Source organism: Spodoptera frugiperda, chromosome 12, assembly GCF_023101765.2.
Source record: "Spodoptera frugiperda isolate SF20-4 chromosome 12, AGI-APGP_CSIRO_Sfru_2.0, whole genome shotgun sequence".
Lineage (NCBI taxonomy): Eukaryota > Metazoa > Arthropoda > Insecta > Lepidoptera > Noctuidae > Spodoptera > Spodoptera frugiperda.
Window position 1 is genome coordinate 6,711,479 of NC_064223.1, and position 27,926 is coordinate 6,739,404.

The 27,926-nt window shown below is 39.9% G+C and overlaps 3 protein-coding genes across 24 annotated transcripts; 1 reads left to right on the plus strand and 2 right to left on the minus strand.

The window, feature by feature from the left end:
- Nucleotides 1-334: 334 nt before the first annotated feature.
- On the minus strand, nucleotides 335-1,478 carry LOC118262563 (small integral membrane protein 8). Its single transcript, XM_035574042.2, has 2 exons — nucleotides 1,138-1,478; nucleotides 335-953 (listed from the first exon to the last, which is right to left on the minus strand). The coding sequence occupies exons 1-2, from the start codon at nucleotides 1,237-1,239 to the stop codon at nucleotides 798-800; spliced, it is 258 nt and encodes an 85-aa protein (XP_035429935.1). The 5' UTR covers nucleotides 1,240-1,478; the 3' UTR covers nucleotides 335-797.
- A 1,734-nt stretch (nucleotides 1,479-3,212) lies between these two features.
- Nucleotides 3,213-8,870, plus strand: LOC118262314 (host cell factor-like). 3 transcript variants are annotated; one of them, XR_007705765.1, is made up of 14 exons: nucleotides 3,213-3,531; nucleotides 3,747-3,845; nucleotides 4,103-4,209; nucleotides 4,326-4,488; nucleotides 4,779-4,890; nucleotides 4,965-5,096; nucleotides 5,258-5,385; nucleotides 5,530-5,729; nucleotides 5,966-6,043; nucleotides 6,121-6,282; nucleotides 6,389-6,559; nucleotides 6,650-6,836; nucleotides 7,378-7,518; nucleotides 8,168-8,321. XR_007705765.1 is itself a non-coding variant. In XM_050697136.1 (13 exons), exons 1-13 carry the CDS (start codon nucleotides 3,387-3,389, stop codon nucleotides 7,461-7,463), a joined length of 1,770 nt encoding a protein of 589 aa, XP_050553093.1. In that variant the 5' UTR covers nucleotides 3,213-3,386; the 3' UTR covers nucleotides 7,464-7,521. The 3 variants fall into 3 exon arrangements, 2 of the variants coding, with proteins under 2 accessions (XP_050553093.1, XP_050553092.1); XM_050697136.1 differs by lacking the exon at nucleotides 8,168-8,321 and having other exon boundaries at nucleotides 7,378-7,521; XM_050697135.1 differs by lacking the exon at nucleotides 7,378-7,518 and having other exon boundaries at nucleotides 3,214-3,531; nucleotides 8,168-8,870.
- Nucleotides 8,821-27,123, minus strand: LOC118262313 (regulating synaptic membrane exocytosis protein 2). 20 transcript variants are annotated; one of them, XM_035573555.2, is made up of 22 exons: nucleotides 26,941-27,123; nucleotides 24,035-24,239; nucleotides 23,447-23,927; nucleotides 21,300-21,838; nucleotides 20,508-20,724; nucleotides 20,231-20,395; nucleotides 19,650-19,786; nucleotides 18,703-18,948; nucleotides 18,415-18,552; nucleotides 17,919-18,077; nucleotides 17,571-17,657; nucleotides 16,954-17,080; nucleotides 16,121-16,254; nucleotides 15,907-16,015; nucleotides 14,834-15,038; nucleotides 12,811-14,702; nucleotides 12,587-12,751; nucleotides 12,332-12,479; nucleotides 9,749-9,908; nucleotides 9,421-9,618; nucleotides 9,204-9,338; nucleotides 8,821-9,123 (listed from the first exon to the last, which is right to left on the minus strand). In XM_035573555.2, the coding sequence occupies exons 2-22, from the start codon at nucleotides 24,182-24,184 to the stop codon at nucleotides 9,121-9,123; spliced, it is 5,595 nt and encodes a 1,864-aa protein (XP_035429448.2). In that variant the 5' UTR covers nucleotides 24,185-24,239; nucleotides 26,941-27,123; the 3' UTR covers nucleotides 8,821-9,120. The 20 variants fall into 20 exon arrangements, with proteins under 20 accessions (XP_035429448.2, XP_035429445.2, XP_035429443.2 ...); XM_035573552.2 differs by lacking the exons at nucleotides 12,332-12,479; nucleotides 26,941-27,123 and adding exons at nucleotides 11,413-11,524; nucleotides 26,204-26,453; XM_035573550.2 differs by lacking the exons at nucleotides 12,332-12,479; nucleotides 26,941-27,123 and adding exons at nucleotides 11,413-11,542; nucleotides 26,204-26,453.
- Between the last annotated feature and the right edge of the window lie 803 nt (nucleotides 27,124-27,926).

Sequence of the window (27,926 nt, forward strand, 5' to 3'; positions counted from 1 at the left end):
AAGATCAAGGAAGATAATAAAACAATGAAAATAACTATTAAGGTTACTACTGATTATGTAATTACAATCACAAATGCGTTGCAGAATTTATGTTACGATGACCATTTGATTTTGAGCCAAAAAATAATATTTTATATCATGATTTTGAACCAAGGATTAATATTTTTACAAAATTTTGTTAAGTATACAAAAATAGGTGACTACGAAAATCTAACTGTATTGATATGATATGCACATTCATTTATTTTAGGGGATATAACTGGGACTTCAACCATAGTTTAATTTACTGGATAGAAAGGTTTTAAGGAGAAGTATTAATATAAAACTATACAACTTGTTTCAGTGATTTATTTGTACATTTGATAAATAATATTTACTTATCTTAATAATTTTTCTACAATAATGTACAAAATGCTCTATCCAGGGGATGAACATACTTATTCCCTAATAGGAAAGGAAATAACTTTACATAGTAATTATATATTGCTTTGCCGAGATAGTTATCACATATTTTCAAATTAGAGTTGGCGCAACTTAGTACAACATTTTATAATGGTAATTTAAGAAGTGCAAGGGTGTTTATTGCCCATGAACAGTACATGGACATGGACATTAGAGACACCCGTTTGAAATAATGTTCATAAAGCAAATCATAATTTTAAAACTTTTGTATCTAACCAAATGAAGATGAAAATTTAATTCTAAGATATTGAACATGACAACATTATAAACATTTTGTGTCTAATTGAAGAGTTAATAGGATTAATTCCTAATGCTTTAGCAAGTTTTCAGCTTGTTTAATCCCACTTGGACTTTTTCTTTTCAAATATTTCTTTACCATCTTTGTCTACAGCTGCATAGTAACCCATTGATTCATATTTTGTCCTCATGTATGCAATATATCCAAGTGCCAAACCAAAACATGTAGCTCCTACAGCCATAATAACCATATTCTGAAACAAATAATTAATTATCTATGTAATTGTATCCACAGAACATTGTGTACAGTATCCTAATTTATTCTTATGATCCTAAACTTAAAAATTATCACGAAATAACAATAATAAACTTGTAAATTTAATTTAAAGATTACATAAATATTGTGAAGGTTAGATTTATATTTAAAGAATAACTTACAGGTTTTGCGTATAGTTCAAAATTTATAACTCGAAATGCTGTAGACGATTGCATTGATCGAATTCCATCGCCGGGTTTCACATCTTTGTTTTCAGGCTTCATGTTGTATTAGGTTTCTTTGAAAATTAGGTATCAGAAATGGAATAATCGTTTATTATAAACACAATTAGATATATTATAATTTTAATCCATCACCCAGTAGTAGTAAGAACCTTTATGATTCAACTCGAGTTATATCAGAACGATATTATATAGATAAAGTTCATATAATATTATTTAATTTGCTTTAAATAATTCGAAAATACAAAATACAACCATTTAACCTATCTGTCATGGTCCTGTCATATATCTGGGGGCACGGCAGTGCCCCCGCCAAGTCGAGCAAAAAAAAGCGGCACGGCCGTACCATCCTTTTCTCGAAGCAATTCGGGCCTTTTTCGACCCCCTATAATTCGGTTGTGGATAAAGCAAGAAACCTGAATCTTCAGTAACTAATCCGGCATTGTATAAACACGGAATATTTAAAATTTCAGTCAATTTGAACCAGTAGTTTAAGAATGACAACTTGTTAAAGTTTCTAAATTTTGTCACTCACTGACTCACCGATCATCAAAAGTCCAAGGCACTTCTAGCAGACTTAGAAGCTTCATATTTGGAATACATATAGAGTTTAGTGTCTTAATCATGGGAAAACTTAAATATTTTGTAATTTCGGTCCAGTTTTCCAAATACACCAACTGCATCAATAACTTTGTAATCCCATATAGATATATGGGATTACAAAGTTATTTATGCAGTTGGTGGTTGGTGGTGGTTATAAATTTAATAGGTGTAGATAGGTACCTACCATATGAGGCAAGGGAGGGGGTATAATAAGGGGGTATAATAATAAGGAGTGGGCTTTGAGAAAAACTGTGGCTGAAGCTCAAGAAGTAGTACCGGAAAAGAAAAAGAGGAAGACTACATATAAAAATAAGAAAATATCATAAGACCTTTAACAAAATTCGTTAGAAGTAGATGGTATCAAAAAGAAAGGCTCTACAAAAAGAAGTGAGATCCCATCAAAAACATCCTGTAAAAAACCCAAGTCTCGCAGCTCAGTCTTTCTACCGTCAAAAGTTGTGAGATCCATGTAATACCAAGTCGGTTAATCTATTTAGTGTCTACTTGAAGGACCTTTTGTCTTAAGTTATTACATAAGTTATTATCATACCAATATTAAAAATATTTAACGTTTTAAACAAATAGATCGACTTGGACATCGCATGAAAACAAAATGAATATTACAATATTATATTAGATTCTTTAGTCTCTCGCGCCTCACGCGATTGAAACTCTCGTTCCTGTTGGTCGCTGGCCCGTCGTGCTGTGTAGTGTGATACATACTAATAATCAAATCAAGCGATGTCCAAGTCGATCTATTTGTTTAAAACGTTAAATATTTTTAATATTGGTATGATAATAACTTATGTAATAACTTAAGACAGAAGGTCCTTCAAGTAGACACTAAATAGATTAACCGACTTGGTATTACATGGATCTCACAACTTTTGACGGTAGAAAGACTGAGCTGCGAGACTTGGGTTTTTTACAGGATGTTTTTGATGGGATCGTTATGTCAATGTCAGTGTCATATGCTAACCGTCAAAAGGTCACCACAGGTATAAATTAAATAACTATTTCAAAGAGTATAAAATAAGGCTATATTCACTTTCAACCGGCCTATTTGGAACTCATTAGGGAGGCCTATATTTATGTGCATTATGGCTGAATTGGCTGATATGATGATGATGATGATCCATTGAACAGGCACCAAGACTAGGTTTTGATTTTATTCTTTCACGTGACGAAATTGACGAATGGTAAACTAACTCATTGACTGACCAGAGGTCACCCGAAAATACGCTCTTAAAAAAAGGCAAAATTCTTCAAATTAGAGTATAATCTTAAAAAAAATATAAAGTAATTAAGTATAAAAGTTGTTTTTTAAATAATTAGGTTACTTAAGTATTGTTTAAAATCCCCACTATTCAGTCCATGTTTTGTCTATGAATATTCCAAGTGGAAAAAAAGTGAAGACGCCAACTGGGCTCTATGGTTTATGGCTACCTTTGGCAATTTGGAGCTTGTGTCAAATAAAATAATTATTTTCGGAAATATCTGAATATGCTAACTAATATTCTCTAATTGTTTGTTAAGTTTCAATATTTTTCATTTTTATGTTGATTTAAACTTTCATTCGCTATAAAATGGAGTCAGATTCTGCGCTTCACGCCGAGGTACCCGATGGCGCGGAAGTGTCGCCTTTAGAAGAGAACCAAGCTGGAGATGCTATCGAAGCTTCTGAAAGTAATGTAACAAGTAACGAAGAAGCTGCTGCTGCTGAGGAATCAGGTAAAGTTGATAAGCATGTACTTTCATTGCACAGTGTAGTTGTGGTTTCCGACTTGTGTCGAACTTCGAATCTGATTAGATTTGACACCGTTATTTTGATTTGCATTTGTGTTGCTATTTCGGCTAATGTAATAGCGGTAAAAACTGCATTTAAAGTTTTAGTACGCATGATTTGTTTTCGATCGTCAAATAAATAAGAACGAATACCATTGTAGCTACAAATGGAGGGCCTACTAGCAGCAGTGATGGCTTGGATATTGATGCTGCAGCCCAGTTAGCTGAAGGTGATGATGGTGAACAGCATGCCGAGCAAGGTAATTAGTCACATCTTTTGTATTTTTACCGTTACCGGTCAAAATATTCAGGCACTTTAACTTTGAAACAGACAGGAAAAAACTATTATTATGAAATCACCATTACAATTATAGAATAAATTGCCAATATTATACAAAAGTTAGTTTTGTCTACATCTATATTATGTAATATATAATTATCATAGTTGTTAATATGTTAGCTTTTTTGTTTTGGTGCTTTTTTTTTGCATGTTTGTAAGAGAAAATGTTATTTGTAGCAAATCCTGAAGCAGAGGCTGAAGAAGAGATGGATATTGATGATACCACCACGGGAACTGTAGCAGATGAATCAGCGTACATTGGAGACAACTGTCTATCTACACCTGTAAGAAATGTTTTTATTGAAAAGTTCTACCTACGTAATTACAATGGAACTAATTAATAAATATACCACAACATTGCATACACTTAAATACTTACTTTTCTTCTTTATTTATCCAGGATACTGAGAGCCAGTTAGACCCGATGATGAAAGAACAGAGTTTAGACGAAGCTGAAGGTATGGCAGGAGCTGCTGAAGAGTCTCCAGACCAGTCCATTAGTTCCGCAATGCCTACTGACAGTGGTGTTGGTGAGGGTGACGGTGCTCCAATTGTGCAAGATGGTAAGTTTAGGTATTACTTGTGGAGAATGAATTTAAAGATGTAGTTACTAAAATTAGGAAATGTATATACATTTTTTTTATGGTAAAGTTGAAGTTGACCGTAATGTATGAAAAGGTAACAAATATATTTAGCAGTTCCCTCTATCAATGAGTAGGGGATGTAGGAATGAATAAAAAGTAAAAAAAAGTATCTACTTTTGCTTGTTTCATGTGTATTAGTATTCTGTTTTCTCTGTCTACTACAATATGTGTAACAAATACCAGTGGTTTATGTAAGTTTAAATTTGCAGATGAATCTAGCACCATGGACGAAGATATGGGAGGTGGGGAGGGTGTTGCCAGTAGTGATGATGTCAATGACATTAGCAGTGCTGCTCAGGATGTTCTCAGCACAGGCATTAGGTAGGAGCATCTTATTAGTTGCTTGTTCAAATAATAGCAAACGGAAAATGCATGTAATTTTTTATTTTCCTCAGTTCAAGCACAGCCGAGGGTGGTGCTGATATAACTAGCAGTGGACAAACAGAAGCTCCTCTTATTTCCTCCACAGCCAATGGACCAGCAGTACTGCACTCTTTCTCTCTTGCAACACAACAGCAGCCCAATGAGTTAGTATTATATCTATGGAAATCTGTACCTTAAGTATTTGTTGTGAAAACAGATTTTTACTAAGTGGTTATGGAATGTTTATTTATGTTTTGTCATAAATATTGTATTTTAAAATCTTATGTAATTAGAAAATACTAATAGTCTCAAATAAATGTTCCAGATTCAGTGATGCCGACACATCAGAGATGGAGGGTGCTGCTGATACTATGCCTACAGTCAGTGAATCAATGCCTTTGCTCACCATGACTGCTAATGGCTCGGAATTACTCTCACCTACTATGTTACCTGGTAATTTGTTGCAATATCCTATTTAAAAAGAGATATATTGCTAATATTTTCCTAATTTCAAAGTATATATTTGTTATTTCTCTGTATTCTATTCATCCATGATGGTTCTGTAGATGAGTGTGAGATTGATTTGTGTGTGTGTAGGCGAGGAGGGTGGCGCAGGTGTGTCGTCGTCGGTGGCGGCGGAGGGCGCGGCGGGCGAGGCGGCGGGCGACGCGGAGGGCGCCGTGAGCAGCTCGGGGCCCGTGGCGGGGGCCGCGCCCGCGCCGCCGCTGCCGCCTACCGACGCCGCGCACGCGCTGGCCACGCTGGCCAGCGCCGCGCTGCACCACCAACATGACCAGGTACAGATATACTTATATGGGTACTCATGATTTACACTCGCAAACCATAAATATAGCTTCCTTTAACCATAGTATTAGTATCAAAATTGTTTCACAAAATGTATCATCTACAGTTTAAAGTACGACGACACCTTAGCAAGCTCTAGTCAACCACTTATTCCATTCTGATGTTCAAACTTGAGTACCCAGAAACTCGGCACTGAATTTTTTGGTAAGACTTCTATAAATATTTTCAGGCAGAGCAAGAAGAGCCAAAACAACATGATGAGGATGCATGGTACACTGTTGGAATTGTTAAAGGAAACACATTTACGGTAATTATTTATTATTTTATTGATCCTTATTACTTACATGTAGATTTTGCATTAATGTATGTTTTTTTTAATCACAGGTTCAAAATTATATTTCGGACCCCAATGTGGATTTGTCCAATTTATCGCTAGATAATCTACCAGACCTAACCGGCCTACCCACTACGCCGCTCGAGCATGGTACTGCTTACAAATTCAGAATTGCTGCAATTAATTCCTGTGGACGTGGTGAATTCAGTGAAGTGAGTAGAGTACTATCAAGTCTATAAAATTTTGAAATATTAAAGTTTAACTACTCTTAGGTTCATGTAGTTTACACCTCGATAATTGAATCAATTATTTTTGTAGGAATCTGCATTTAAGACTTGCTTACCTGGTTTCCCTGGTGCACCATCTGCCATCAAAATATCAAAATCAGTTGAGGGAGCACATCTGTCGTGGGAACCACCGCAAGTGGCCGCAGAAGGCATATTCGAATACTCAGTGTATCTAGCCGTGCGATCAACTACACCATCTAAGGTAAATTCATTTGTATACTTGGTACTTTCTATATTGTATCAATTAATTATCATTGTTCAAATTATTAACAAAGAAATTCTATGCTTTTAGGAACCCACGAAATCACAACTCGCGTTTGTGCGTGTATACTGCGGCAAGGCCAACACTTGCGTGGTGCCGCAGGCGTCCCTCAGCGCGGCGCACGTCGACTCCTCCACTAAACCAGCGATCATATTCCGCATCGCCGCGCGAAACGAGAAAGGATACGGCCCAGCTACCCAAGTCAGGTGGTTGCAAGGTATGTATTACAATGTACTTTTTACTAACCATCTACTAATTTCTTGCAGCTAAACACATTATAAGGTCCTACTTTATTAGTCCCGGTCTTTTTAGGTGAAAACAATCGGTATAATGTCACTAATTATTTGAAAAGAGCAACTTAATACAATGTTTTTGTTTTTACATGCAAAGCTCATGGTACATGCAAGAGTTCTGTATAAAAAATAAAGTTGATATAGCTTGAAAATATGTCTAGTAGTGTCATAACATGAATCAACCATCAGTCATGAATTGTCAAATTATTGCCATGCGAGTGTTTCCATTATACAGCCTGGAAAGCAATTTCAGTTTAGCTTCTTTATAGCAGTTTTTCTACGACATCCTAATTATATCCGGCTACATCGATAACGTAACCTTTGTGGTATTAGCAAAAGTATAACAGCTTTTCACTATTTCGAAAGGGATTGCAGGAATATGAGGTATGTTATTCTGTTCGGTGAATTGTTCAGTGCTTTCAGAATGCTCGTTTGAGCATTAGCACAAGGATATGTACACTACAGGTACTGTCGCAAAAAACCAAACAAGTAACAAGAGCGGAGAAGGTGGCGTCAAGAGCTCGCCGCCGCCCCCGGCCGGGGACTGTTAGATGGCACGCCGAGTCGCGCCGTCCGCGGTCCGCGGTCCGGCGGTCGCTGGTGTCGGTAAGCTACGTAACTAGCCGTTGTGTGTAAAACTGTGTACTTTGTTTTATTTTACTTTTCATATAGAATCAACATTCGCAATGAACATCGTGAATCTAGTGTTTTCTTTTATTTATGTTTTGTTACTTTTTTTTTATTTGTTTTTTTATGGACCAGGACTAAGATGTAGGACCTTGTATTATTTTTTGTAGTTTTATTTACATTTTCTGTCTTTTGAGCATAGTTTTTACCAAGCGATGTATTGTTGTTGATGATGTTCGAAATTGTCTTTACTTATTTAGTAAGAGGCATACAATTAGGAAAAAGAACTGATAAAGAGGACCTTATATTTTTTTTATTATGTTTTGTGTCGTTCGTTTTATACTGATATAATAACTGTACAAATACAAGTACAAGCCTGAGCTTGCAGTAATATAATTATATTTCGACAGTTGTTATTAGTCCCATATTTCTACAGTTATTCTATTAATTCCATTACATAGAGGTAAGTACGCACACACACTGTTGAAGATTGTATTCAGTAGTGTGTAAATAAAGATATCGTAGCGTGTAATAGCAGGTGTATGTCACATCACTTAAACCATTAATACTTGTTGTTATTTCAATAAGGTGTAGTTATAAGTGTGTAATATTTAATCTGGCATTGCAGATATAAAATCTACTGGCGTGAAGAGGACAGGGGAAGGCAGACTACCGGGTGCTTCACCTTCCAAGCAACCCAAGCAAATGTTGCACTAAGTGTTGAGTTTGTGACAGTTTTGACAAGTTTAACATAGACCAATACATTAGTTTGTACAGGACTACAGATTTGTTTAAATCAAGGTTAGTACTTTACTAACTATGTTATTTTAGTATAAGTAACTATTGAGAGTGAAATCTCATGTCGTTTTGTAAACAGAATTCTTTATCTATCAACCCCAGTACATATTGAGTTTGCCTCTTTCCTCTAGCTAGTATTAATATGTTGAATGTAAAGTATAATTTTATGGACTTGTTACCGTTGTTCACGTCCTGCGGTAATATTAGACTGATTGATGTATTAGACGCAATGAGATGGATATGCTAAATATGGAAATGTTATACACATATCTGTGGAATATAAATATGCAAATAATGACTTTATTTTTTTAACAACCCAGGATTTATTTATTCCTATAAGAAACGGATGAAATAGGATTCTTGAGCCAATTTCACTACAAATGTATTACTTTTTTATATTTCTAGTACGAATTTTAGACAATGGTATAGACACCAATAGTTCAATAGTGGTGAAATTGGCTGGTAAGGATAAAAAAATATACATAAATTGCATTTGGCTTTTAATACTTAATTACATATTATTGAGTACACTATACATTTGTTTCATTGCTATAAAATGCTATCTATTCAAAACTCCGGTAGGCATTCCAAAAGAAAATAAAAATACAAATTATTATTAATATTATTTTATACCTTTCGTTTTATAGAAAATTTCCTATATTCAAGATATTTGCGTTTTATTATGATATTAAAGCAGTATCACTAAATTTATTATTTGGACAATTTATAATTTTTATTGTGATATAGGTTCACTTGACACTTGTAGACAGTGCAGAACCTTGGTTACTGCAAAAGAAAATAATAATCATTAGTAATATAGATATAGCGATATAGTATTCGAGTCATTGAAACAAAAGAAGGCTTACCAATGAAGTAGTTCCAAAGAGTTTGTACCATCCTATGACAATATTAGACAGGTTTAGGTCATCCAGCATGATCTGCGCCACACCCATGAACACCTTTTTACCCTCTATGCGTCCGTAATCACCCCACACTGTCACCTGTGAATACAAAGGACATTAGTGGTTGAATATTTTTTTATTTAAATAGAGCAAGAAGTAAACATGAATAAAGTTAGCTCACCTGTAATACGCAACCTTTGAAGTTTTCTCTAAAGGTAAGCGTCTGCTGATAGAGTGGGTCAAGCGTCCGGCGCGCCGTGCTCGTCTTAGCTTTAGCAATACAACGCTTGCCGCTAACTAGGTACACTTTAATGTAAGGCGCAGGCAGGGTCCGTCTGCCTGGCTGCGATACCAGGCCTCTAGCACGGATTACCTCCACCTGAAAAACCACGAAACTAGTTTATAATTTGCTACTTATACTTATATACTTTTCAAGCATTAATTGTGTTAAACATTATTAACTGTAAATAAAAAAAAATATATATATTTTATCATAGTTGAATATGAACCTCCAAGAATCCTTTCTGGTAACACATGGATAGTTGGACGTCGCCCTGCGTGGGCGCGCCCAGCAACTGTCTGCCGACTAGTTGTCCTGGCCCTAGGCCGTCGATGAAATCGGAGAGTCCACCTCCGTCCGAGCCAGAGCCTCTCATACCAGGAGACCATCTAAAATAGGTGATACACGTTATAATATCCCGATCAATGAAAGAAGTTGGATGAATTCCAGGCTTTTTGAGAAATTGGCCCGACACTATATTTAGACTTCGTTTTTTTGTGGACTAGACAGAACAACAATTCACGAGCCCGAATCAGTACTTTGTAATTTAATAAATCTAAGTATTTTTTTATAATGACCCAGGTGGCTCTGTAAGAAGACGCCTTCGTGTTTGCGTAAACATAGAATTAATCAAGTCACGAGGCACTCGTGATTTGCTGACTTATTTTTAATTTAGAGCCTACTTTAAATGCATGATTAAAAGAAATTTACAAAAATGATTGATTTGAAATATTTTAAAACAAGGTAATCACAGAGAAGATATAATAATAAAAATATTAACCAGACCTTTTAGACACTACTAAAGGAAATAGTTAATAAAAATAATTAAATACAACATTTACAACATTGATACAATAGTGAAGAAGAGGGCGGTAGTCGTTCGGATGCATCAATTGGTAAAGTTAAGGCAGAGCACGTGGATTCCAGGTTCTAGGTTCTATTAAAGTATCAAGACATCTAACTAGTAGATGTAATTGTGTAAAGGTGCAAGAAACGCTAGAGAATGGTCTGCATCTATTAAGTAGATAGGTAGTAGATCTTAGTGGATTAAATAGAATTAAGTCTATAAAGATGTTTAATAAAATAATAGTAAATAAAGTTGGATCGTACAGATTCATTTCTATTCTAACTCGGATTCGGTCTATCTACATTCATTAATTTAACATTGTGGTAGATATTTATATAGCTCTAGAAAGTCATAGGCGAATAACACAACAACAAACCTGCACTCTTCTGACATCACGTTTCCTAAGCTTTTACAGAAACTCAAAACAGTTGTATGGCACAATGCAGGCAACGGTGATTTTTTAAAAACTTCACGCATTGTCATCTGAATTTTGGTAATGTTGGGTACTTACAGTTGGTATAATGGACAGTACTAGTGATATTCAAGTGAGACATGCATGATGTTGATGTAGATAGTATGTGTACAACGATTAGACAAAAATGGAAAATTTGTGTAACGGACCAAAAATAAGTGCATACATCATAGGCTTTCAGGCAACATTTATCATCCAATCACAATCGTGCATCATGAAATCAGGATCGCTTCACTTTCGACTGTCGAATTCGCTGTCCCTGGATATATGTGACTGAAAATGTAAAAACGTCGAACACGCAGATTCTTCGGCGTATAATTTAGCGGTCTCATGTTACGTACGTACGAGAGGGTGCGATTCCTATGCAAGAGAAGACACGTGCGTGCTGAACAGAAAAGTATGAGTGAAACACACCAATATAATTGGAATCATGCTTTGACAAGACGAAAGGCACATAGAGAGGGGCAAAGTATTTAGAAGACGCGAGCAACATCGAGGCGCACATACAAAATGGAAGTCTGCAGGCAGCTTGCAAACTGCGGCGTAAAACGGAGCGGTCGAGCGGGCGACTTACGAGGATCCCTCCGAGCTAGATATGGAGACAAGGCTGGTGGCGCACACCTCGTGCGAGCGCTTGAAGGCCGTAGTGGCGGTGCCGGAGCGCTTGCGTCGCGCGCCGCCGCCCTCTACACGACTGGCGCGCGCTGCCCGGCGGACGCGACGCCAACACGCCCGCCACGGACAACGGCGCAACATACATTTATTACCCGTCCAAAAGCACATTAATCTACATATTTCAGGAATTCATACCTTTGCGAAACATTGTCTCTATTATGAACAACCACCGTTTAACGATAGTGGGTAGGTAAGTTGTAAATGTGTGACTGACGTGATTGTTACTTTAGTTTTTAAAACAAATTATTTCACATAGGTATTAATTGTTCTTTTTAGTATTTGGTTTCTGATTTGGAATTTGGCTAAAATTATATACAAGTTATTTTGTCCATTGATTTTACTTATGATGTGATATGAGTGGAATCAAAGCAACTTCCACGGCAGATATGTAGATAGGTACAATGACAATTATCACCATGATCACATAGGTACTGAGATAAGTTATTGAGCAGGTCATTTGAAATCAATTGTAATTTACACTCTCAGTAAAAAAATAATCTAATCAAAGGGTGTACCAATTTGGAACATTATCTCCAAGTGGGGTGCAAAATATTGTCTCCAGCATTAAAATTCACATTTACCAGAAAAAGCTCTCTCTACATTAGCTGACTTTACATAAGCGACATAGCATATTAATTTGTCTTATGGCATTGTATAACATGCTGTTTGAACATAGTTCTACATCTTTATGCAGATGGCCTCTCTGTCGTTTCTTCGCGACCTTTGTATCGTGGAAGTGTCTATACGCGAGTGATCTACCGCCCCGGGCCAGGTGCCACACTATTGTGTCAATGTCGACGGTGCCGAACACCGCGAACCTGTCTTCGTCGTTCTCGCTAGAGGCTGAAGAGGCCCTTGAGACTCCACTCATGCCTCCACGCATTTCGCCGGGCACCACTTCCTCGCTTCGTTGCACCGTAAACGAATTTTTCCCACGTTTACCGAAACCTAACCTCCGTTTCCGACCTGTGATTATCGCACCAACACTTAAATTGTTTACGTTCTGCACATTCTAATTGCCATAGGTGAGAAGTCAGTTGAATCAATAAAATAATTGGTGGTGTTTAATTCACCTGTTGCCGACAACTGTGAAGTAGAATTGCTTTTCTTGCCCATGCCAGGTCCAAAGTAGTCTCGAGGTTCCGCTTTCAGTAGAACGTCGTCGGTGGCAGGCTCCAGTTCGCCTGCGCCGCCGAGAGCAGTGTCACTTAGGCTGCCGTCTTTAGTAAAAGTCACACCTTATTTTTAAATGTTAGTTTAAGGAACCAATAAACCTTTACAATATTTTACGAATTACCTGTTTTTTCATCCGGTGGCACATCTGCATTGCTCAAACTCCTAGTAAATTGACCTCGACGTGACTCTCGCCTCTCCAAGGGTTGTTGCTGTTGGTTGCTGCCATTGCCGCGTCCATTCTCTCGTCCACCATAGTCATTACTACGTTTCGAATTCCGTCGATGTACAGGTTTTTCATGTTTTGTCATCAATTGGTTTTTATGACGGTTTGTTTCACGTCGGTGATGGTCAGTTTGAGGTGGTGAGTGCGCCGATTCAGATATGGCGTCGGCCGTCGGTGTCGGTCCATCCAACATGGGTGTTTCCACCGACACATCATGAATGTCGTGATGAATGTCATCAAGTGGCAGGTGTGAGGCGACAGGAGTGAGCGCACGACGGGGCGAGCCGAGGTTCGGGGGAGAAAGAGCAACAGACAAAGAATTAGCCATAATACTAAATTCTCGATCTAGATGATATGTCGCTGCTAACGAATATGATCGGGTGCGAGCTTTTTTAATAATGGAAGGCAAGGGTTTTTTAAAGGAAAAGTCGATAATCGATTGAGGCGATCCGGAATTGGGGGAACGATATTCTTGGAAAGTGGGAACTTCGTTGATACTAACGGTATTGCCGTACTTTAGCTTCGCTTTGGACTCGGAAGGCGAGTCTAAAGTAGTTTTGGAAGTAATGCTCATTCTTTTAAACAAGTTTCTAATTTGGTCGGGTGTAGATAACTCCTGTGGTGAAGTTTTCAAAATGACTAGCGAATCAGAATTTCGTCTTCGTTCTAATTTAGGTTTTTCCATCTTATCTACTTTGACTAAGGGGTTGATGTTGGTCTTAAGGTTTTTAATAACATCTTGAGTTTTATTAACATCTAGTGGTTTTGTTTGATTAGGACTTTTTTGTTCATAATTGGTTTTCAAATCAAGGGATAAAAACTTTTTTCGATTTATTTGAGATATGATTGGATTAGAATCGGATATATTCAAAAATTCATTTAGGTCCAGTGTTTCGGTTTCGTTTTCAATAGCATCTAAATTATCTACCCCTAAACTTTCTAAATAATTTAGATTCTCTTGTTCGATTGAATTATGATCTCTAGTACCATCACAATCATAATTGTAAAATTGGGAATTTATTTCTTCCATTTGTACTAAATCAGCATCACCAGATTTAATTGCAACATTTTGTTCAATTTTATTACTTAAATTTATAGAAGGAATATCAGGAAGTATTCGTATACGCGAAATGCTTAGATTTTTTACTACGGGGAGTCTCCTTCGTCTAACTTCTTTACTCACATTTGATTGATAATGTTCCCTATTAGTCATTAAGTCACGAGGAATTTCTTCCTGCCAGTCACTGGATTCAGATTGAACTTGTAATTTTTTCCTGGTCTGATGCATATACTTTTGATTTGTTTTTGATTGTGTTGGCCCTGGACCATAGTATATATTACCGGGCAAAGATCGTTGCTCCCTATTTATAGAAATCGTTGTGACTAATGATGGTTTCGGTGTACGGGATAGAGTCATATGGAAGATATAATCTTTTTGATTTTCAGTAATTTTATATGTATTTGTGTATACGGGATATTCGGGGCAGCTGTGACTACGTTCGTAAGCGTGCCGGTGGTGAGGGTGTTCGCGAGTGCAGGAGCCGGCCGAGCGGCTGCGAGCTAGTATGCGGCGCAAGCGGCGGGTGGGGCGAGCGCGGTGCTGCGTCGGCGCCGGCGCCGCGTGCGACCGGAGCCGGCGCCGCACCGCGCGCTCCGCACCCGCCGGGATACTGACAGACGGTAGGAGCCGGCGTGGGGGGCGATCGTTACGGCGGAAGGGGTACGAGTGAGGAACAGGGGTAGCACTATCGCACGAAGAAGATGTACTATGAGGGAGAATTCGTTTCCGGCTGTAAAGTTATGTTAATAATAACTTTAACTTTAATACTGAATTATATTGGAACTGATTTGAGTAGACATAAACCTAATATTGTAATAATATGTTGGTTGTAACACATGCTGGAGCTGCGTATGGACGTACCTGAGCATCCTGGTGGGTCGCGGTCGTTCGGACTGCGTGCTGAAGGCGCTGGAGGTGACGGACGCGACGGACTCGAGGTCGGAGTCCTGCGCTGCGTTGTCGGGCGACAGTCGGCGCCGCGGGGCCCAGCTCCCTGCGCCCGCGCCTCCGCCGCTGCGAGCTGCCAACTCTGAGTCGGACAGTCCTGCGTAATGTCTTTCCCACCCTACATTATAATTGTTCTCACTGATATACAAATGTTATAAAACAATAATGTGACAAAGCAGTCTTTCCACGAATCATGTTTTAATTCTGTGTAGTGACTGTACAGATGCAATATGTCTACATTAACTATACGTGCTGTATTAGTAGTGCACATTTAGTGTCAGTCTGATATCGCGGGCACATGTAGGCATACTTGTATTTTCATGCGACGACCAAGTCGATCTATTTTATTTAAGCCGTAAAATAAACGTAATATTGATATAATAACAATTTACATAATAACTTAAAACAGAAGTACCTTAAATAGGAACTAAATAAAATAACCGACGTGGATCTCACAACTTTTTACGGTAGGAAAATTGAGGTGCGTTTTTTTACAAGAATATGTTTTTGATGGTATTACTTAATTATTTTAAATACAGCTTTCAGACACCTGAGTAAAGTTATATAACTGAAATAACTATACGTTCTAGGACAACACAATATCGAACTATCGTGTGAAGTGTAGTAAAGCGGATTGTCACATTGTTGTACCTGATAGTTGACACATTCCCTTGTGAGGAACTGCTAGACATAAGTAGGTACTTGCAAGAATGGTGTTAGTTCAGAGGCGGATACCTATAATCTAGAGAGGCCCTAGGCAAACACCTTGTAGGCGCTGTCACTGTGGACAGTAGGACACGCGCGTCTCGCGGCGCCCCTCTGCAATCTTGCACTCTAGGTACTTGCCTAGTTTGGCTCAGGGATAATACGGTTCTGTGTTAGTTAATATCCATGCATGCAACTGTCTGGTAACATTTATAGGGTAGGTAGTGGTAGTGGGGGTGGGGGGGGGGGTAGGTAACAGGAGCGGGGCAGCGTGTATTGACCTTGTGGCGTGCTGCGGTAGGTGAGTGTGGCGCCAATGTGGTGCGGGGCGATCCACTTACGTTCCTCCAGGTCCGCCGACACCTGCGCGCGCACCGCCCTCTGCCCGCCCTAACGAAACACCATGCCGTTAACATTGTCTTTGTACTCTCATATTGTTTTTGACTTATCCATTTGTCTACTATTTTAGTAAAATAATAAAATTAAAGTATGTACCTGGTGGTGAGGTATTTGTGGCAGTTGTCGTTTCTTGGGGCTGGTAGTAGGAGTGGCCGTGGCCGAGCGAGACTGGAAGCGCGGCGCGTACGCGTGCGTGGGCAACCGCGAGCCGTCACCTCGGTCCTCGTTCACTGCGATATTACACATCTCGTTAGTTTCATGCCCACTGGTTACGTATTTCTCCTAAACTCAAGTTAATTACATGCAGTTGAAACTTTGATTTTTATTCATACTTATTATTAAATACAAAAATACAATACATTCATACATAACAAACAAGACATAGGTTCTTTGAGTCATACAAACAAGTAGGTAGGTAAGTAGGTAGAGGTACAACAAACTTACGAAGATAGCCTTTGAAAGATAAGTCATCAGTCATTAGATCAAAATTACATGCAATAATTATCAAATGAATTACATTAACATTTAACAATTAATTGCGCTGTATTCGCGGATTTGACTTCCATGTTAATGTTTTGTTTTATTTGAAATCGAAAAATCGGAATACAGCGCTTGTCAACACCCATAACAATGGTTAGCGTGCTCATATCAGGTAGATAAGGACGAGGTCAGCGGAAGATGCATGAAACAAAACCAAAGTGGAACAGAGCTAGGAAGTGAAACAGTAAGTGGCAGTAAAGTGGTGATGAGCGGACGCGGCGAAAGAACGTGCGTGTCTCGACGACAGTGTTCCGTGCGGGGTCGAGGCCCGCTGTCATTGCGACGTCCACGGACCAATCGGAAAAGAGTTTCGAACGCCGACAAAGTTGACAATGTCGGCGTCCGTGGTTGTGATTGGTGGGTAGAGTCTTAGGGCGCCGGTGCGGCACCTGTGTAGCGCCAACCGTCGCGGTCAGCCGGAGGCGACAGCGAGCGGCGCGGCGACTTGCTGCGCGCGCGCGCCGGCCGCGCCACGCCCGCCGCCGACTGCGACCGCGCCACTGCGTACCCGCCGCTCTACACAGACACATCGCCACGTTTTATCTCACAACACACGACAACCCTCCGACTCCCCTTGTTGAGCCCTAAAAGTAGCTAATTGTAATGTCTCATACTAGTGAAGAAATAGTAGTACGATGTCCTGTAAGGTAACTATGATGTTATATTGTACTTACGTCAGAACATTTGACGGAGCATAGTAATTACCATTTTCATATGTTACATAGGTAGTAGGTAGGTAGTAGTATTGTTAATTTCTTTTCTTCTGAGAGGAAAATATTTACTCCAGGATATTAAGTTCATCTGAAAGTCGTGCAAAGATTTAAGTACCATGGTTCTAAGCAGGATTCGAACCCGATCTCAAGATGAAATTATCACTTGCAATTAGTTAGATTAACTTAATTTTCTGTGCTAGAACCACCGTCGTTGTCACTGTTAAAGTAATTATTAGTCATGTACGAGGAAGAAGCCACGTGTGGCAGACTGTAATTGTTAGATAGCAACTCACGCGCTCTCTGTTCATGCCCGCAGCCCTCACCCGGCCTGCCGGGGACATGTCGCGCCGGCTAGACCGTGCTCCCTCCATGTCCATTCGCTGAAAAAATATTAATGCAATCCTGAGCGTAGGTACTAGTAGGAAGTATAATAGGAACTGAATGATCAACTTTGTAGGATTTATGGAAAACAATGGCATTGGTATTAATATAGTGGACTAAGGGGAAGGTCTTTGTCCAGCAGTGGTAAGTCTTTTGGCTATTGATGATAATGAATATAGTGGCCGTTAAAAATCTATGTTCAGCTACTATTTTACTGAATTAGGGTTATGTTTATAAAGGAGGAATGGAGGAATATTTACATCGTGCGGCGGCGGCGGACTGGAGCTCGACGCGAGGCTTGACAGGGAATGATGTCTTCGCAGGTCGCACTCGCTCGGCGTATCCGAGTCCGAGAGTCGAGAGGTGGACGTCGATGGGGGAGACAGGTGCTCGCCGTCGGCCTCGTCCTCACGATACCTCTGGTGAGTTCAACATTACAGGTAAATTTCTTCAATATAGTTCAGCTAGATAACATACGTATTACCTTCTACAAGCTACAAATACGACTGTTCCTGATCCGATCGAAGCAAGCTTGGAAATTTGCCAACTGTATAACAAGGGATAATAGGCTGTAGCCTGCATGGGGATCATAATATAACTGACCTAAATCCGAAGTACCACCCTGTTAAGTTTCTATTGAATTAGTAAATGAATATACGGTTCAAATCTCCTAAAATTCGGATTTGGCACATGGAGGTAAAAATTTAAACAATCGGTGAAAGCTATCAGAAGGGATTTATATATAAAAATACTTACGCTAAAACTTCCCATTTCTTCGTGTGGCTTCAACGTATACCAAGTAGGTTCATGGTTCATCACGATATTGTCTAAATCAAGCAGGACTTCTCCGAGAAAGTCGTTTGGGCCATAGCGGTTCAAGTCCCAAACGGTAACCTAAAAATATAAAAATTTGTGACTGAGTAAGTTCTAAATTAGGTAATAGGTACTTGTATTTACTATGTAGGTAACTACGCTGCTACGAAAACTTGAAAGGTTCTTATGAACCATCGTTGGTTAAATAAATGATACAATACAACAACTTACTTCCAAAGTTCTCCGCTTTATGTCTGTTATTCGAATTCCACAATAGACAAAATTTTGATTCCATCGTGGTTCTAGGGTGTTAGCTAAAGTTTTCGTTCGTCGTTTACTCTTCTCGCTTTTATCGGGTAACAGAAATAGTTTCGCGTATGGGCACCGAGGTGAGCCGTCGGGCCGGGGAGTGAGACCACTCGCCGACACTACAGTCACACACAGCTGGGTTGCGGAGACGTCGAAGTAAATTTTGAGCTGTCAAAATTAAAATATGTATTAAGAACAAGCATCCATTTTCTAATCACTTATAAATAATCAATGACCACAGATCAGAGGCCTTATTGTCCTGTCCTGTTCTAATGTAAAACAAAGGTATTCATAAATGTACATGCAGTTGACTGCGGGTCGGATATTTGACCCAGTAAAGTTTTTGTTACGAAAACCTCAATAAAACCGAATAAGCTGAGATTGGAATTGAGCCAGATTAATAGCGTAGCCTCGCCCCTGGAATATTGCCCGAATAAAAGTTAACTCGATCTCAAACATTTGGAAGATTGGGTTAATTTGGATGCGAGTGTGTATTATGAAACACATACACAGCAGAAGAAAATCGCACCATGTTGTTGCTATCATAGGTTGCATTTTCAAACTAACAATTATTTTTTTTATATCTGGAACCCTGTTATAAAGTATGTGTCGGTTTTATTAAAAAAATGCTCCAAAGTGGAGATGAGTTTGCCTTTGGAGGCTCCCTTTTGCGCGGGGCCCAAAGCAAATGCTACTTACTTATGCTACATAGCTAATCTGGCACCGTAGTTGGGACGGCCATACCGTCCCAACCACTGAGGCCAATCCATTTTGCGCCTAATCCTATTCCGCGCTATTGTCGTCAAGTAGCTAAATGTAATTAGCATAATGATTATATGATTAGATTTTTACTGCCATGTTTACCATACCTGGATGCGTCCAGCTACATTTGCGTTATGGTGGTTGTATCGCGTGGGCCGGCGCCGTGAGTGGACATCTGGAGATCCTGGTGACGTCACCAACACACTCGGTTTTTCGCAACCTCCCATCACGTCCGTGTACACTTCTGCGGACGTAGAACCAATTTAATTCTTTACAGAAAACATTTGTTAGTTGATAATTTACCAGTAAATTCCGTTAATAAATCTCGTTTGTAACGTTTCTAGTAATTTGAAGTCAGTTTTCAGTAACAGTATTTCAATGTTGCTAATGAATGCGACAGTACATTTGTCACCAGTGCAGTACTGACAACGGGGAATGACTTTTACTTTTATTTTCTGCCGCCCCAATGGAGATAGCCCAGAAAATTTAATTGATTTTACCCCACTGCTGACGTACATTATGTAACTAGTTTGTTCAGGTATACAACGAATTAATATTTGTTAAATTAAGATCCAAAATTAAAATATATCTTATCTATAACTGAGTCAAAATATGTCTTGTCTTGTAACACAGATTCAATGAAGTCGTGGATGATGGCAAAGATGGTAAAGTTATGTTCAGAAGGTACCTTTGTGAGTTCTCCAGGGCACTGCAGGCGTGCGCGTCGCGGTGAGAGGCCGCGACACCACGAGCTCCACGTGCAGGTCGTGCTTACTGTCCGCTACCACTGCGGCCACCTCCTCCGCACTCCGGCCTTGAAGCGGCACACCATTCCATTGCAGAACTTCATCACCTAACCAATCAAATAAGTATAAGTGTTTATATAATTTTCAGTTATTTTCAAATCTTACAACGTTCCTTAGTATTTCTACTTCTCACAAAAATACCACAACGACTACACTCACCTATCCTAAGTTGTCCTTCTAGGTCCGCTATGGATCCTTTCTTGACCTTTTCAACCACTGCGATTCTCGTACCGTCTGGTTGGAGTTTCCCTCCAACCACTTTCAGGCCGAGGATAGCGGCTGAAGAATGTGAACTACCTTCCACGACGCTCTTCCGAAGCACCATATGGCCAATCATACGCGTGCCATCCGCAGACACCTGCCAGCTCAGCGGAAACTGTGTACGACACGATCACATCACATCATTAGTCGTCATCTCCTCTGGACATCTATTCAATACGTCACTAGTCTAAATGATTAAGTTATCGATGTTATTAAAACAATACAGCTACTCCACGAAGCTTTAACACCGTGTAATTTACAAAGAAGTGCACACTCAACATAGATAGGATGTAATGCATGCTCGCCAATGCAATCATGCTACAGCCAATAATATTCTTCGAAATTAATGTCATATTGTACCTCGCACGCGTTCTACTTTGTTTAAAATAAGTATCATAGTGGTCCATACAATTAAATATATAAACTAAGTATAAACTTTTGTGAACGCATGAGTAAGCTACAGTAATAGACCTAACTTTATTGAAACAAAATGTGAGTTTCGTTTTTGTAACGCTAAGTACGCGTGACGTAAACAACACGTATTTATTAAACAAATATTATAATAATATAGTAATCATCTATTACGTACGTTTTCCTAGATATTACGCATAATCAAACCGCAAACTGAACTAATAGATAAATGAGTACTAATTGAAGCAACTAACCGACACAATGTGAAGCGGTCTGTACCTTAGGGCAATCGCCTCTGTTCGAATCTTCACTGGAGGTGAAGGTGCTAGAGGTATCGATGCCCGAGTCTTTGGTGGCGGAGTCCTGGCTGGTCTGGCGCTCGGGCTCCCAGCGCAGCGCCGCCCAGTCGTGCGGCGCGCCAGACGCGTCACGCCCGCCCCGCGGAAATGTCGCGGCGCCTTCGTGCCCGTCAAAGCGAACGGTCTTTTTTCTCCTCTCAGTGAACCGTCTATTGTCTGAGGAGTCTTCCCACAAATAGGCACTCTTATATACAGCTCGGTCTGGGCGCGGACCCTCTTCAGGTGCATACGGCCGAAGGTACGCACCTTCGCCATCGTCTCGAGCCCGCCACCGGCAATCGGTCACAGAATCAAAGCTGCGTCCACCTGATGGCCCGGTCCTCGGCACGTCGAATTGAGCGCGAGCCTCAGCCTCGTAATCGGCCGGCGAATGATTAATCAAATTGTAATAATTGTTGGCAGCCACGTTGGCGCTACGCAGATGTGGGTGCCGAACTGGAGCACATGCCTCTAGTTGTCCTAAGAATGATATCGAATGAATAACAATGTCTGCCTGGTAGAGGCAACTTGTCAACGCCCGCGTCCGTTCTTGTTATGGACCCATGCGCTTGTACGCGCCCAGAAACGAAGTTACTACTATTTACTATAGTTTTAATCTAATTATCCATCAATATAGGATCGTGATACTGACCGAAAATATGATTTATTTAATTAAGTAAAACTGCGTGTTTCTTCGGTTAAAATAAAGTAATCGAAAGCGGTGATCATCACGCAGAAGCGGAAAGAATGTGTCAAACTTATCCGAGTAAGACAGTAAAACAGCAACAATAAAATAAAGTACACGACCACAAACAGTTCTAACGGATTTAGAATAAAAAATATGAACAAGTACACTTCTTTTCGCCCAAGCATGCGTTTGTTTGAACCATAAATAATGTGTCGAAGCCACCTGCCATTAAAATGGACACAAATATTTGTAACATTAATAAATAGATATATTGTAAAGTTATATTTATGTAACATCGTATTTTTGGTTCAAACAATAAGAAACTTTGAAAGAGAAGAACATTCACTAATTTAACTTCAGAAGCTTACTTAATTTCTTATCGGACACTTACACAATTTTTCAAACAAAGATATAATAGATATTTAAGAAAATGAATGAATGTTCTTCCTAAGACAGGTTTGAAGACGGTTGTCTTCGAAGAGATAGGACGATATCAACAGCCATCACAATTGGTTCACCAGAGTAAAAAGTGTCATACGTAACAGTAATACTGATCATCACATCTAAACTTCAGCAATATAATTACAACGCATAATTAGATAAGTTCCCGACAAACTCGCCCTCTCACCGATAAGAATTTATTCATTTTCTCGTTTAACATCGTCTGACGCTGGCTTCTGGAACTCTCGGAACTGCTCTTATCATTATTTGTACCTGCGAACAGGGGATGGCGGGGTGAGGGCCACTCGTCGCCAGATCGCCAGGCGCCAGGCGGTGCGACTACCGGGGGCTACCGGGCGCTACCGGGAGGCTACCGGGCGCGTACAGAGGGCATGGCGCTAACAAGCGAAACGTACGTGGCGGCGAACGATCACATGTTTACTAAATATAATGCCCCAAACCTAGCACGCACTCATTCTCCTGTGTGCGAGGTTTGAAGCGTTACGACTTGACGGTCTCTGAAAATAAGACTGATTGAGCAAACAGTGTTTATGTCTTGATTTGTTATTATATTCGGGTTCTAAAATGTTACAATGAACACGATTAATATCGACTACATGATTCAACGTGATGGAGTACATATATGGACACAGATAAGTTTAGGTGCTCAACACTATCAGTTTCAGTGAGATATAATAATACTTAGATAACTAACAGTAACAATTACCTGAAGCTACTTAAATTAATGAACACCTCGCACGGAACACCTTAACTTTATCATTGCGTAATGAACATGACCAACGTTATGTAGACGGATAGAGTACATGTATCTGATTGATGTGTGTCGTGTGGTGTAATGTGTAGGGTTGATAAACAAAATTAGCTTGGATGGAAGGGATCTCGTAGTGTTACAAGTGAAAGGATTGGGTGACGGGTGTTAGGCCAGCGTGCATACTTACCCCGATCTCGGTACTCGTCGTTTTCATCGGAAACGCATTCTGGAGCTTCATCGTCGGACGAGGAAGACCGAGGCGGGAGAAGGGGATGTGATGCTGGCGTGAGCGGTAGTAACTGGGAAGTGGGAGGCGCTCCGCTCTCCACCACTCCGTATGCAGCCTTTTGTCTCGGATGAACTAAATGTGGGTGGGTTCTAGCCAGTCCTTCTAGTTCCCCGTAACATCGTTGGTCTTGTTGACTATATTGGCGACGGAGAGCACTACCTGACCGCTGAAGTGGGAGGTTTTCTTTCTCCGCGGCACTGTGCGCCCTCTCTAGTTTCGGTCTTTTATCGAATGACCCGTCAGGTTGTGGTGGTAAACCTCGGAGATCATTTTCCATGCGCCATAACATTGAATCTTGTCCAGCACTCTTGTGGATCCATTGTCCAGTTTTAGATAATAGTTCTTGTTTCTTGCGGCACAGTATACATACCCATATAACCTGTAATAAAACAAGATTTGTGACAAAATTTCCGCTTATATTTGAAAAGGATGATTATAGTAAGTATTCATTAAATTATAGTTTGGTGTGGAGTAAAAATGGTTGACCTTGTTAGAACGAAGAGTAACTTTGCCGCCACATCTGGCGCAGCACCGCACGCGACAGTAGTGGCACGAGTGGCCGACGCCGTCCGCGAACTTAGTCTTGAGGCAGATGTGGCAAGTGGCAGCGAGCTCTACACCAGCAGCGCGGTGCATTTCATTCCGAGTCCGGATCGTCTGCTCCAGCACCGTGACTTCATCTTGCTTACGTCTGTACATTACGTTTAAATATATAAACATTATTTTAAGTTTTCTAAGATTAAAGTGAGAGTGAGAACAAACATACAAACTTATAACATTAGTAGAATAGGTAGTACCTACATTCTAATCTTGCTAGTTTAATACATGTCAGCTACGGCAGAGTAGAGTACAGTACACCACCACCTCTACTACTACAAGTGTCATAAGAACTGACTAATGAACTACACATTAAAATAGGTAGACCGGGCTGTAGCACTTTCTGATAAACCTCAACCTTTAAAACGCCTTCGCTTGCTTAGCGTAAAGATTCTGAAGATTATGGCTAAGCCCTCTTATGGAAAGACCCTGACTGTTGATGATTTTTTTTTATTCTATGAAAACTTTTCTCACTCTATACAGACACCACATTACTCTCATTGAGAAATTCTTAATACATTCAACTTCATTACGTTAACTTCTGTCCTTATTTCATACCTATTTCATGATAGGTATATCTACACACCTGTACCTACATACATCAAAGTTAGTATAAGAACAATCAGCGAATCTACCTAAGATAGTTCCTCACATTCACGGATATCTATGAACAGGTGTAACAGCCCAAGGGATGCTACGCAACATTGCCATACTACATTATTGAACACCAAACTAAACCTGCTGCTGGCTGTCAAGACTATAAGGACCTAAGGAATCAGTCGTACTGATCGAGTTGACCACGATCATCAATCCTAACCACACATCATCTTCAACTCTTTCTGCTATGACTTACGACTTACTTTACAATGCATCTTTACAAAAGAAAATGTACCACATTGTTATCGGATGCCTCCCAAATATTGTCAGATTCATTCATAACTCTTTAAATCAATAACTAAGTAACAAATTGGCTATACTACATTACAGAGAATGATGCCCCGATAGCTTTTGCACTTTTGCCACCCTTCGCCTTTGAAATGCCATCATGTCTTTGTCCTAGTCAGTTTGAACAGACTACAAATATACGCGTATGCAATTGCTAAAAAAAGACAAGTTCACTTGCAATAGTGTTTAAATTAAAAATAATATTCGTTCCATTGAAGCTTTGTTTTCTAAATTATAAAATTAATTAGCAATACCCAAACAGCAATTGTTACGTTAAAATGTAATGTACAAACTACTGACTCGTCAGTCCTGTAGGTCCACCGTGTTATACGTACATAGGTATCTTATCCGAAATTAAAGCTATCTCTAATGTAGGTCAAAAAGTAGGTCAGATAAATAAATTGCAAAAATACGCTCCGAACCTACTAAGCAAAATGTCGGGCTACGAACCGTTCTTCCATTTCTATTCATTTGAACTGAAGAAAACCTAGTTTACGTAGCTTAGAAACGTTAACTCAATAAAATAGATACCCCGTTGTGCAATATATTAATATCTCACTCGATATCGATTGGATGTAAACCAGATAGAGAACGATGTCGGTAAACAGGTATCAAGAATGAGAAGTAAACGCGTAATTTAATTATTATGTACCTATAATAATTTGTGATGATGCGTCATAAATCTGCACGTTTAATGCGACACCATAGCATATTTGCACCAAAAAAAAACCTGCCAATGGCGTAGAGGACGAGCAACAAAAATATGTTACGGTTTAAAGTACTAAAATATTAAATAGAAATAGAAAATATATAAAGAAGTGTTTGTCTACGTCCTTACTGAACCGTACGTATGTCCTCGTATGACCTAGGTATGAAGTGGAAAGCGATTGTTGAACGGGATCAGACAACACAATAGCAGCCGACGGCATGCAGCGGCCCGAGGAATGCAGTACTTGCTATAAATAACATTGAAGTAGAACAATGAAGGCAGAATCACGGCACAGTGACGGCACTTTCACGAATAACAGTGGTGCAGTACAGCAGTACATCGGATGTGTGTATATGGCGACACGGGAGGGGCGAGGGCGGCGGGTCGCGGGGTACGTGGCACACCTCATGATCTCGTGCTCGCGCTGCTCCTCCTGGCGCTGTCGCATCATGACGCCTTCGATGATGGCGCGCTCCTCAGGAGTGAGATGCGAGAGGTCTGGCATGTCGGCCATGGCGGGCGGCGGCGAGCCGCGAGCGGTGCGCGGGCCCGCCGCGTGCTGCGGTGCTGTGCCCGCGGCGCGACACTCCACTCGGAGGTTTATTTAATAATGCCGGGCGGGCCAATGGCGCGTCGCCGTGCTCTGACGTCAGCGCGGCTATTGATCGCGCGGCAGGGCGCGCCACGGGCACACAGCGCCGCCGCGGGCTCCCCGCGACCCAACACCGACGTATATGCGTGCGCATATCAACTATGCAACGATCTAACTACACATTTGTATTCACCAGCTGCTTACATCAAATTATTAACTTTGGGATTCAAATGTTTCGAGACATTATTCAGTCCCATTCCCGAGAGATCCCAGGTACTCTTTTTCTAGTATACATTCACGAAAAAGAGTAAATTGATATATCAACTGATCAACACTTTCATCGCCTTGTACTGAATCATCTCAAACATAGTTTACGTACTTACAGTTTTTTTTTTTTATCAAAAGTGTTTGAGCTGGTGAATCATATACGTAGTTTATCAATTGTATCGATATAATAGATACTGTTACTACATTAACTTTGAATACCTATTAAACACTTAATTACTATTAGCTATGTCTATTTTGTTACAAATAAAATTGAATACATACTGAGGCGACTCCAACAACGGACAGTCTATTGTGCTACGTCGTAGCAGTTTCGTAGGCGGCTCGTCATCATGCTGTTGCCTCTATTTAAATCGTTCTTCACGTTCACTATACCTTTTTGGCACTGATACACTTTATGGCATGTGTTAAAAACAAATTAAACAGAGGGACCGACCTCTGAAGATATTTAATTTAAAGCTCACAGTTGCTACGGTGTAGCCAGCTCGTAGCAATTGAGTGCTACGGCTACGTTGCGTAGGCAGCACACTACGTGCTACGGAGCCCACTTTCGAAATAAAACACGTTGATTTTTTACACAATTAATTAAATATTGTATGTGTTGTGTGTGTGTGTGTGTGTTTATCATAATAATTATGGTAACTATAATTATTGTAGTAGGTATAATATGGGAAGGCAGCATCCCACCTTCCCACTTCCACTCCCACTACAACTAAGACCGGCAACGCATTTGTAACTCCACTGGTGTTTCGGGTGCACATGCACGTCGTAGTATAGTATAAATCTATACTAATCTGTACTTAATATTATAAAGCTGAAGAGTTTGTTTGTTTGTTTGTTTGAACTGACTAATCTCCCGAACTACTGGTCCGATTTGAATAATTCTTTTCGTGTTGGATAGCGCATTTATCGAGGAAGGTTATAGGCTATAAAACATCACGCTATGACCAATAGGAGCCAAGCAGAGCGGGTGAAACCGCGCGGAAGTAGCTAGTTGATAATATACCCCAAGAATACATACTAACATACTTTTCAGTGTATACCCCAAGTATACATTGAAAAGTATGTTAAATCCAATATATAGTTTTTTTGACAACATGATAAAAAAGTCTTAACAAATATAAAACATCTGTTATGATTGGACACTTGAATTTCGATATCAACTTGATATATTACTATATGTTATTGATGCGGTTTTTTAAACATAGACTCAAATAGAGCGATGTAAGAGGAAGCTCTATACATACTAT